Raw genomic sequence first — 12473 nt, 5'->3', positions numbered from 1 at the left:
TAAAGGACTAAGGGTCCACACAAACTCCAGCCTCAACAACCCTGAGACCAGAAGAACTAGATGGTGGTTGGCTATAACTGCTGAACACTCTGAAAGAGATCACAACAGAAGGTCCTGGATTGAGTGGGAGAAAAATGTGGAACAAAACTCAAAATCATAAAAGACCAGGCTTACTGGTCTGATGAGGAGCTCTAGTAGCATAGTGCCTAAGGCACTTGACTGCTAACCAGAAGGCTGGTGGTTTTCAAACCCACCTCACTCCTGAGAAGGAAGGTTGGTCAATCTACTTCCGTAGTGATACCGCCTTGGAAATCCAAGGAGGGGTTGCTATGAGTTGGGTTCAACTCGACGGCACATAACAACAACAACAACAACACTGGTCTGATGAAGACTGGAGGAACTCCTGAGACTATGGTCCTTAGCCAGTCTTAAGGCTTGGAACTGAACTCATGAACCAACCTCATGAATCAATTTTCTGCCAAATGACAGACAGGCCTATAATGTGAACAATAATACTAAGAAGATACGTACTCATTACAACAATCAACCATCCAAGATTAAAAGAAAGGCATTTACTCAGGGAAAAAGCTAAGAAGGCAGGAAGGCATAGGAAAGAAAGAAGGAAATGATAAACATATGGAGGAAGTGAGAAGAAAGGTGTTATGTTGTGAGGATTGTAATTAATGTCACAAAACAAAATATGTATGAATTGTTGAATGGAAAAACCAATTTGCTCTGTAAACTTTCACCCAAATCTCTCTCTGTCTCTCTCTCACACACATATAAAAAGAGCAAATAGAAAACCAAAGCAACAACAACAAAAAAAACACTTCTATAGTGGTTAGTATGTGGCAGATATTTTTCTAAGCACTCTAATACATTTAATCTCACAATTCTGTGAAATAGAACTATTATTTGCCTTATTTTAAACTTGAGGAAACCCAGGCACAGGTGGTTCAGAACTTTACCAAGGTCAGAGAACTAATAAGTGATGAGCTGGAATTTGAATCCAGGTAGTCTCAGTTCCAAAGAGGCCTGGGGGTACCATAGGTAAGTGCTCATCTGCTAACCAAAAGGCTGGCAGTTTGAACCCACCAGCTGCTTTGCAGGAGAAATGGTGTGACAACCTGCTCCTGCAAAGATTACAGCCTAGGAAAACTTATGGGGCAGTTCTACTTTGTCACATGGGGTTGCTACAGAATTGACTTGATGGCATAAACAACAAGTCTAAGCTCCAGGGTGTGTGCTCTGAACAACTTAGTTATATTGCTATACTGCCCAGAAGTGAGAAGCCTTTATCTGAGAGAAGTTCAGCTTGCCACACAAATACTCAGGTATTCATATTCTGAGCACACACTATGTGCTAAACAATGCATGCAACGCTGATTCAATGGTTAACGAGCAGTCCTGCCTTCTGAAACATGTACAGCTGGAAGCATAAAATGTAATTAAATCATGTTTTTCATGTTTTAAATATGGAATGAAATTCCACAGCTAAGTAAACAATCCTAAAGTAATTGGGTATCACTTGTAGCCTGCCCATATGGAAAGAATGTGCTGGTCAAGCCAACATAAGCACATGGCCTTACTGATAGTTTTCTTTCCACTTTGAGTTATTTACTTGGTATTCTGGATAACAGGAGCTCTGGTAGCATAGTGGCTAAAGCACTTGACTGCTAACCAGAAGGCTGGTGGTTCAAACCCACCAGCCACTCCTCGGAAGGAAGGTTGGGCAATCCTACTTCCGTAGTGATACTGCCTCGGAAACCCAAGGAGGGGTCGCTATGAGTCGGGGCCGACTCGACGGCACATAACAACAACAATTCTGGATAACACAGTTTGGATCTATGAGTTAGTAAGAATCAGTATTCCTGAGCCATATCAACTCTGGAACACTCATAATATTTTTTATACTTCTGCCTTAGGATTGTTGTGAGGATCAAATTAAATAACATAAATATTCTGTAAATCTAAAGGCTTATTTAAACATTTATATTTACACTTACTTTTGGTCAAATGAGAATGGCAAATATGTTGAAACTTGTAAGTTAGTAGTACCCTTGTAACCCAATTCAGCTTAAGACTTACAACTCCATAAAGGTTTATTAATTTTGGATAATAAATTATGCATGCTAGGAGCTCTGGTAGCATAGTGGCTAAGACACTTGCCTGCTAACCAGACGGCTGGCGGTTCAAACCCACCAGCCACTCCTCGGAAGGAAGGTTGGGCAATCCTACTTCCGTAGTGATACTGCCTCAGAAACCCAAGGAGAGGTCGCTATGAGTCAGGTTTGACTCGACGGCACATAACAACAACATCAACAACAACAACAACAACAACAACAACTCTTTATAAACCTAAATTTTTAATAACCTGTTTTTAAGAATCTGGTACAATAATGAACTTCCTTGAATACGCAGTTTTCTTAAATCCTAAGAGAAAATAGCATTGATATTTGATTATAATATAAAACATTAGACAAAAATCTCAGAAAAGATGGATGAATTAGGCTTTCTTTTGGGAGTTAAAGCTATCTGTTTGGTCAAATCCTTTGCTATCATTATAAAAGCACTGTATAATTTTAAGCTTAAAGATCCTAACTTTTCCAGGAATTTTTAAGAACTTTCATGAAAAATCTATTTATTATGGGTAGAACTATTAGAATAATATCCATAACAGATGTTTACTTTTCAAATAAAAAAATTTTAGAGTTACATGCATAACAGACACTTACTTCCAAACACCCAAATCCAACTATTATAAATTTAGGGCAATGTAAAAACTTTTGGATGGGATTAGGTTAATAGAAGTGTGAATAGTGATGAAAGGAAAAATAAGCATTACTAATGCTGATTTTAAAAACCTCTTTACATCTGAAAAGAAACACAAAATGAAACTGTTTTCCAAGAGTTTGTAAAGTAAATGAAGAATTAAAACAGCAGTGAAAACTAAAATGAAATAGAGGTAAGTTATAGCTTTTCCTCTCTTGATTTCTAGGTGAAAAAAAATGGAATCTTAAAAGAAACCACAATCTTTGGTTCACATTTTTTCCCCTAATAGTACACATGTCACATGAAATAAGCACTTTTTTTTTGAAATAAGCATTTTAAAATAATAATTTTTATTTCAGTAAGAAAACAAAATCTAATAAAAAACAGCATTTTCTTTGGTTCAAAATTTTTTTATTATAAAATTACCAAAATTTTTCCAAATAAAATGATCTTAATTCTTCTATCCATTTAAAGATCTTCCCAAGACATCCCAAACCCACTGCCATCAAGTCAATTCCGACTTACAGCGATTCTATAGGACAGAGTAGAACTGCTCTATAGGGTTTCCAAGGCTGTAAATCTTTACAGAAGCAGATTGTTTCACTGCTCTCCCACTAAGTAACTGGTGGGTTTAAACCGCTAACTTTCTGGTTAGCAGCCCAATGCTTTAAGCACAGTGCCACCAGAGCTCCTTCCACAAGATATAGGGTTGAATGTAAAAGTTTTTCTCCTAAATAAAAGGTCAAAAAAATCTCAGCAATATATTGATTTTATTTCATGCCCCCAAAACAGATACCTGAGTTTTGGGAGAAAAATGGTAATCTAAACCATTAAATCATAATGTTGTTGTTGTTGTTATGTGCTGTCTGTCGAGTCGGACCCGACTCATAGTGACCCCCCCCTTGGGTTTCCGAGGCAGTATCACTACGGAAGTAGACTGCCCCATCTTCCTTCCGAGGAGTGGCTGGTGGGTTTGAACCGACAGCCTTCTGGTTAGGAGTCAAATGCCTTAGGCACTATGCCACCAGAGCTCCCTAAATCATAATAGAAATTACTTACATAAAATATCTTAAAAAATAAAATTTTCAATAGTGCAGCAGCAGCTTTAATACTATCTCAATACTATAAAAAGTGAACATGTCTATTATGTTAAAAAGAAAAATGAAAATATTTTCACATTTACATATTATTCCTCTAAAATATAAAATGTTAAATGTTCATAATAATCAAATCTAAAGAGCCTGGAGCATGAACTTTTCCATATAATCAGAAATGTTTTGAAGAAGATGAAACAGACACGATTCCAAAAAAAAACGTAGTACTTTGTAATGCTCATATTTCACAGGAAAATATTCAAGGTAGGCTTTAACCACTATTACATATTCATCAAATTTATTTTGCTATTAGTCACAAGCTGAAATAAAATATTTTATGTATTTTCCTTCTAGTATTTATATAAAACATAGTACCTCGACACAACAAAGGTTAATGGTGCATAACTAATACCTGAAATGTGTTCTTCCTACAATTGAATTTCCTTCTCTCCACTGAGCAGTCACATCAGTGGGATCAAGTGAGCCTTCAAAAATATGCTCCCATAGATACAAACCTGGCAATGAAAAACAAAACAAAAATATTTACTCTGGTGTTTGAAATGAGTTTATATTCAGTCCTTTATATCATTTAACTACAAAATCAGATTTTTTTTTTTTGCACTACCCAGCAATAGTGCAAAATCATCAACATGGCAGCTAATATATGAGACAGAACTCAAGGGTTGTGAAGAGTATTATATGGCAAAGCGTGGGTTACATTAAAGACAACAAACTTGTTTACTCTAAGTTCGAGAAATCCCTATTACTGGACTTTGACTACCTATTTTATCCTGAAATGAGATGTATTACATTGTAACATGAATTGCTGTAAGAGCAGAACAGTTTATACATGTAATAAAGTACAGGGGGATTCACCATTGAGTGCCAAACACCACTACCTAAACAAAACATAGCCCCTTACTGTTGAGTCAATTCTGAGTCATGGTGACTCCATGTGTTATAGAATAGAACTACTCCACAGGATTTTCTTGATTGTGACCTTTATGCAAGTAGATCACCAGGCCTTTCTTCTATGGTGTCACTGGGTGGGTTCAAACTGCCAACTCTGAGTTTAGTAGCTGAGTGCAAATCATTCGTGCCACCCAGGGCCACCATCAGAGGAGCTTTTACATACACACACATATTCATGTCAAGATTCTACCTCCTCCTCACTTGAGTACTCATGGCTTACTACATGATGCTCTTCGCTAACAAATGCCATGACATCTTTTCTCTGCAGGGCAGGGAACTGATATTTTATCATTTCATCTGAATGAAATCTTCAGGAACACATGAGAGCAGTGCACATAGTGAGGTAATCTGGAGATCACAAAACACCTCTGGGAGCCCTGTTTTAGTTACAATGAGAGATGTGTTCTGTTTTATCACCTTACATCCTGGCAATAAATGACACCCAAACAATTATGTTTAAAGACACGGCCAATTAGATAAAGCAGCTTTCCAAATGTGGTAGGTTGAATAATTCCCCAGAACCTGTATATGTTACTTTATATAGCAGAAAGGACTTTGCAGATATGATTAAAGTAAGGATACCGAGGTGAGGAATGATATTTGGGTGGGCACAGGAATGGTAGAGTGAGAGAAGGAACTGACAAAAGAAGTAGAGGTCAGAGCAATGCAGAGTCGTGAGTAAAGGAATTTAAGCAGCCTTTAGACACTGGAAAAAGCAAGGAAACAAATGTTCCCCTAAAGCCTCCAGAAGGAACACAGACCTGCAAACCCATTTTAGACTTCTGACCTCCAGAGCTGTAAGATACTAATTTTGTATTATTTTATGCCGTTAAGTCTGTGGTAATGTGTTCTAACAAGAAGAAACTAGTATAGATTTTGATACCTGGAAGAGAAGTGCTTCTGTCAAATATCTCAAAATACAGAAGTGGAATCGTCTTAGAGAATACCTAAATCATCACAAACAGACTATTGTAAGAAGTATGCAGAACACGACAGAAACTGTAGGAAAGAGAATCCTTGTAATACAGTGGCAGAAAGCTTAGCAGAATTGTGTTCTGTAGTTATGTGAAAAGCTATTGAACTGAAGAGACTTCCAGGCAAAATGTTAAATGTGCAGCCCAGTTTATTTTGCTGCTTAGAGCAAAATGTGAAGAAGGAAATAAATTGAAGGAAGAACTGTATTGCAAAAAGGAACCAGCACTTGATGATTTGGGAAATTCTCAGCCTATCTAGATTATAAGATGATAAAACTAGGATACACTGATAGTAAAGTGTGTTCTGGAGAGAAAGCCAAGGATGTGATTAACAACCTTTTGCTAGGTCTGTGGAAGGATCAAAAAGTCACGGTACTCATCATGCTGTATATTATCTGAACAAATGTTATCTGACTCAATGATGCTTCAGCCATCTAAACAGAAGTCAGAACAGAGGTGGCATTTTCCAGGAAAGACCTGCGGAGGATTCTATTGTCTAATGGTGTGAATCTCCATGAGATACTTGGGAAACCCAGACCGTTCTGGAGATCGTGTTATCAGCAGAAACACTGCCAACTTGGGCTGAAAGGACAGAGACAGGGAAAAAAATGAAAGAAGGCATCAGACTCCCAGAACTATAAAGGCAGAAAGTAGGCTGATAAAGCTACTTAGCTGCAAATACATTTCAGGAAAAAGGAAGGATGACTCCAAGGGTGGAGTTATGAGTCCAGGGGCGGAGTCATGTGTCACAGGGATGTGACACCACACGAAGTTTGTCCAGATGGATTTTGAAATTGCTTGGGACTGGTGGTTCCTTTTCCCTTCCATTTTCTCCCTTTTGCATGGGAATGTCTGTAACTGGTATACCTTTCCCATCATTGCATTCTGGGAGCCGGTAACTTGTTTTCTATTTTCAAAAGTCCACAGGAGAGAATTTTGCCCCAGCATGAATCATATGCAGAGTAAAACACATTCCTAATTTAGACTAGATTTGGGTTTTTTGTGTAGATGAGATTTTAGACTGAGTTAATGCTGTAATGAGTTGAGATTCTGAGAGATGTGAATATATTTTGACTGTGAGAAGGACTTGAATCTTTGGGAGCCAGAGGGCAGACTATAGTAGGCTGAATAATGGTACCCCAAAGACACCCATGCCTTAATCCCCAGAACCTCTACAGATGTGCTAAAAATATGTATGTTGTGATGAGATTATCCTGGACTACCTGTGTGGGCAAAATTTAATCACAAGGGTCTGCGTGAGAGAAGCAATTATGATGATGGAAGAAGGGGTCAAAGCCATATGGATCATGAGCCAAGGAATGTGGCAGCCTCTAAAAGCTGGAGGATGCAGGAATAAACAAATTAACCCTTAATGTGCCCAGAGCTCTTGTAGCATTCTGCCTCCAAAACTGTCAAATAATAATTTAAAAAACTGTTGTAAGCCACTAAAAGTGGGGTAATTTCTTAGAAAAACATTAGGATACTAAAATACCAAATAATTGTTTTTGAATGGTTATAAATGAAGGTGGAAGAATACAGTCGCTAACCAAAAAGAATTGGTTGATATTCAACCATTTCAGGAGGGAGCACGTGAGCAAGAACCAATGGTACTGAAAGACGAAGTCCAAGCTGCAGTGAAGGAACTGGTGAAAAACAAGGCTCCAGGAATTGACAGAGTACCCATTACGATGTTTCAACAAATGGATGCAGCACTAGAGGTGTTTACTTGCTTATGCCAAGACATTTGGAAGACAGCTAGCTGGCCAACTGACTGGAAGAGATCAGTATCTATGCACATGCCAAAGAAAGGTAAGCCAACAGAATGCAGAAATTATTTAACACATCCAAGTAAAATTTTGCTGAAGATAATTAAAAAAGAGTTGTACCAGTTAACTGACAGGGAATTGCTAGAAATTCAAGTCGGATTCAGAAGAGGACATGGAATGAGCGACATCATCGCTGGTATCAGATGGATCATGGCTGAAAACAAAGAGTACCAGAAAGATGTTTACTTGTTTTACTGACTATGCAAAGGCATTTGACTGTGTGGATCATAACAAATTATGTATAACACTGCAAAGAATGGTTAATTCCAGAACACTTAATTGTGCTTGTGAGAAATCTGTATGTAGACCAAGAGGCAGTTATTTGAACAAAACAAGGGGATACTACATGGTTTAAAAATAGGAAAGGTGTGTGTCAGGATTGTATCCTTTCACCATACTTATTCAATCTGTATCCTGAGCAAATAATCAGAGAAGCCAGATTATATGAAGAAGAATGTGGCATCAGGATCAAGGAAGACTTATTAACAACCTACAATATACAAATGATACAACCTTGCTAGCTGAAAATGAAGAGGACTTTAAGCACATATTGATGAAGATCAAAGTACAGCCTTCAGTATGGATTACACTCAACATAAGAAAAACAAAAATCTTCATAAATGGACCAATAAGCAATATCATGATAAATGGGAGGAAATAATGAAGTAGTTACAGGATTTCATTTTACTCAGATCCACAGTCAACATCCATGGAAGCAGCAGTGAAGAAATCAAATGACTTATTCACTGGGCAAATCTGTTGCAAAGGACTGCTTTAAGGTGTTCAAGAGCAAAGATGTCACTGTGAAGACTAAAGTGTGCCTGAGCCAAGCCACGGTATTTTCAATAGCTTCATAAGCATGTGAGAGCTGGACAATTAATAAGGAAGACTGAAAAAGGATTGATGCTTTTGGACTGTGGTGCTGGCAAAGAAAACTGAAGGTACCATGGACTGCTAGAAGAATGAACAAATCTGTCTTGGAGGAAGGATAGCTGGAATGTTCTTTACAAGCAAGAAGTGCCAGACGTCATCTCTTATATTTTGCTCATGTTTGTCAAGAGATCAGTCCCTGGGGAAGTATATCATGCACAAGGTCAGCCTAAAAGGGGAAGCCCCTCAACAAGAGGGACAGACAGAGTGACTGCAACGATGGGCTCAAGCACTGCAACGACTGTGAGAATGCTACAAGACCAGGTAATGTTTCATTCTGTCGTACATAGGGTTGGTGTGAGCTGGAACTCGACAGCATCTAATAACAATGATGAGAACAGTCTTATATTCCTTTAAACTCAGGCAGTTTTGTTTTGAATATTCATTTTCCTTTCTATAGTCTATGGTTTCTAAGAAATTACCCTAAAAACATAAATCATCTTTATCTATTACTCCTGGTTTATAGAAACCTGATTGGTAACTTCAAAACTGGGAGTCTTTAACTTTATCCCCTCATTTCAATTTCATGCTTATTCTAAGTGTACATACCTACATGGATGTCTTCTCACTTCAAAAACAACATAATCAAGGTTGATCAATCATCATCAAACTCCAAAAGAATTCTTCCTCTTCTTCACCGTTCCTCCCAAAGGGGCTATCATTTTTCTCAACTGTCTTGTCTCAAATTCTTGAAGTCATTTTTGGTATTAACAGTCTTTAATCATTAAGTTCTATATATACAATGTATACACACACACACACACACACACACAAATTCTTAAAATTGTTTCTTTCCAATGATCTAGTAATAGTGTTGTTGTTATGTGCCGTCGAGTCGGACCCGACCCATAGCGACCCTTTCTTGGGTTTCCGAAGTGGTATCACTACGGAAGTAGATTGCCCAACCTTCCTTCCGAGGAGTGGCTGGTGGGTTTGAACTGCCAGCCTTCTGGTTAGCAGTCAAGTGCCTTAGGCAATATGCTACCAGAGCTCATGTACAGTACAAAGTGGTCACAAAGTCTTTAATAATAGTAGTTAGAACTAGCTCTAGTTACTGTACAAATTTTACTTTTTCCCCATGTTTCCCTGAACTTTCCTAGTGTCAATGATTGAACGTCATCATAGCCATTTTTGAGAATTGTTTTTGTCTTTTACTGTTATTAAATCACAAATACACTGTTTCTCTGTATTATTAACCCATAAAAATTATTCATTGTAGGAAAAATTAAGATAACACAAGAAATGTAAATGCATCTATAATCCCACATGCACAATCACTCACAACTATAAGTGTAATATAATCTTTTAGTCTGCTTATAACAGAAAGATGTTTCACATATAATTTCAAAATAGTTACTTTGTGTCTGTAACTGTTTCCTTTTCTTACGTGATTGATTTTAAAATAATTCCTAGGATTACCATTACTGAATTAAGAGTTGTACACTTATTGATACTTCATACATATTATAGTTTGGTTGAAATTCTAAACTAGCCTATATTTTTCTAAAATCATCTATCCTATCTATTCGATTAGTTCTGGAATAAAATATCGCTCCATAAACTGGAAAATAACACAGAGAAATAGGAAATGGGGAATCAAAAAGGACTAGGTTTCAGCCCAATTCATTTACCTTTAGCAAGTCAATGAGATTAGCTGCTTCTTAATTTTCTCAGCTACAAAATGACAGGTTGAATTAGAATGCTCTTTGAGTTCCTTCTCAGATTTAAGATTCTAATTTAGTTACTTCTGTGCTCAAGAATTCTCAACATTTTCTGTCTGGCTTTGAAGGCCCTCTGTTAATGTACAACCCCTTCATCCAAATAATTAAAAAAAATAAAATTTCTCCTCAATATGAATTTTTGATTTAAAAAGTGTGTTTCTTTGCTGTTATCAAGAAAACTGTTTTCAGTAACTGGGGTCCTAAAGCCTGTAAGCAGCCATCGAAGGTCTCTCCCTTTCTAGAGCAAAGAAAAGTGAAGAAAACTAAAGGCACAAGGAAACAATTAGTCCAGAGGACTAAAGGACCATATGAACTCCAGCCTTTATGACTCTGAGACAGAAGAACTAGATGGTGCCTATATACCACTGGACTGTTCTGAATGGGATCACAACTGAAGGTCCTGGATAGAGTGGGAAAAAAGTGTGGAACAAAACTCACAATCATAAAAAAGACCAGGCTTACTGGTTTGACAGAGACTGTTGGCCCAATTGAGACTATGGCCCTCAGACACTTTCCAAGCTTGGAAATGAACTCATGGCTCAACTTTCAACCAAATGATAGACAGGCCTATAAGGTAAATATAATGCTCAGGAGGTATGCATTCAATTGAACAGTCAACTGTACAAGATCTAAAGGGCATGTGCCCAGGAATAAAGCTCAGAAAGCAGGAAGGAATAGGAAAGAAGGTGAACAGAAATGGAAAACATAGGAATGAAATGGGAAGAGTACTGTTACACTGTGAGGATTGCAATGCATGTCACAAAATAAAATATGCATGAAATGTCGAATGGAAAACCAATTTACTCTGTAAACTTTCATTAAATCACAATTAAAGAGAACACTCTGTTCCAATTCATACTCTGCTATTAAAATTCTACTAAAGAACAGACTTTAACATTTATTAAGCATCTACTTTTTGGAAGATGCTGCTAGGGCCTTACAGAAATTATTGTATTTTGCTGACGGAAAGCATTGTAGTAGTTGCAGAAAGGAATACATAATATGAAGCAGTACAAGTAGCAACCGAATAGTACAGACTATCTGATATATAATCGGAGGGTTTTATAGAAGAGACATATGAGTTGAAGGTATTATATGGAAGGTTATACAAGAAAGATACATCTTAAGTACAACCGTGAAAAGCTGACAGGATTCAGATATGGAATGAGGACATTTTAATGCGAAAGACAACATGAAATTACCAAATTGTGCACAGAGGACAGTAGCTAAGAGAAGAGGATATGAAGGCAGAGTTGGAGATTAGGTTGGAAAATATACAATGTGGTCAAACTGTGGGAGGCTTTGAATCTACAGGTGAAAAGACTGAATTTATCTTGTGCCTGCAGAATAGGGTAATGAAAGCAGTGTTTGATAAAATTCATCTGGCTGCTTTGTGTTTACTGGATTGAAGAGAGAAAAGTCCAGAAACATGAAGATCTGTTAAAATTTTAATTAAAAATTAGAATGCAGAAGTGGGAATTTAAAAAAATCAATATTGGCAACCTTATAAAGACAAAACAAACAAAGATAGAACTTGATGACTGGAGGCCTAGGCTGGACACTGGAAGTTTAGAGGATGGTAGGGATCATTATGAGTTTATATTTATACCCAAGAGTAAATGTATTCACCAAACACCACATGGCAGATACAGTACTCTTTTCCCTTTCATCTCATACTTTATATATATATATATATATATATATATATATATATATATATTTTACTGTGATTTGGGTGAAGATTTACAGAGCAAATTCACTTCCCATACAGAAGTTCACCTATACTTTGTCTCATGTCATTGACCACAGTTTACCACAATGCAACAGCTTCCCTCCCACTTCCTCCCCATAGTTACCTCTTCCCAGTGTCCATCCCTCCATACACTCCTGCCCCGAGCTGTCTCCCTGTGAATAAACAGCCCTTCTTTCTCCCATGATTGTTCTCTCCAAGAAGTGTATCTACTTGAGGTAAATGTTCAACTCATATGCCTGTCTGTTGTTTGGCTGGAAACCACAGGTGTGGGTTCAATTCCAGACCTGAAGGGCAGCTAGGGGCCATACTCTCAGTGGTTCCACCAGGCTCTATCGGACCAGCAAACCTGGTCCCCACCTTTTTTTTCTCTCCAAATGATTTTGAGTTTTGTTCCACACTGTTCTCCCTCTCTATCAAGGGTCTCCGACATA

At 37.6% G+C, this 12473-nt stretch overlaps 1 protein-coding gene across 1 annotated transcript in view; it reads right to left on the bottom strand.

Moving 5' to 3' along the window:
• Positions 1-12473, bottom strand: part of RXYLT1 (ribitol xylosyltransferase 1) — a 45466-nt gene that overhangs the window by 21524 nt on the left and 11469 nt on the right. Inside the window, exon 3 of the mRNA XM_007942728.2 lies at positions 4279-4381. Within this exon, the coding sequence (XP_007940919.1) occupies positions 4279-4381 (103 nt within the window). The remainder of the gene's footprint in view (positions 1-4278; positions 4382-12473) is intronic.

Source organism: Orycteropus afer, unplaced genomic scaffold (genome assembly GCF_000298275.1).
Source record: "Orycteropus afer afer isolate SDZICR_OR568_19922 unplaced genomic scaffold, OryAfe1.0 scaffold00097, whole genome shotgun sequence".
NCBI classification, from domain to species: domain Eukaryota; kingdom Metazoa; phylum Chordata; class Mammalia; order Tubulidentata; family Orycteropodidae; genus Orycteropus; species Orycteropus afer.
The sequence above is the reverse complement of the archived record's forward strand: the minus strand, read 5'-3'. Positions and strand labels throughout refer to the sequence as shown.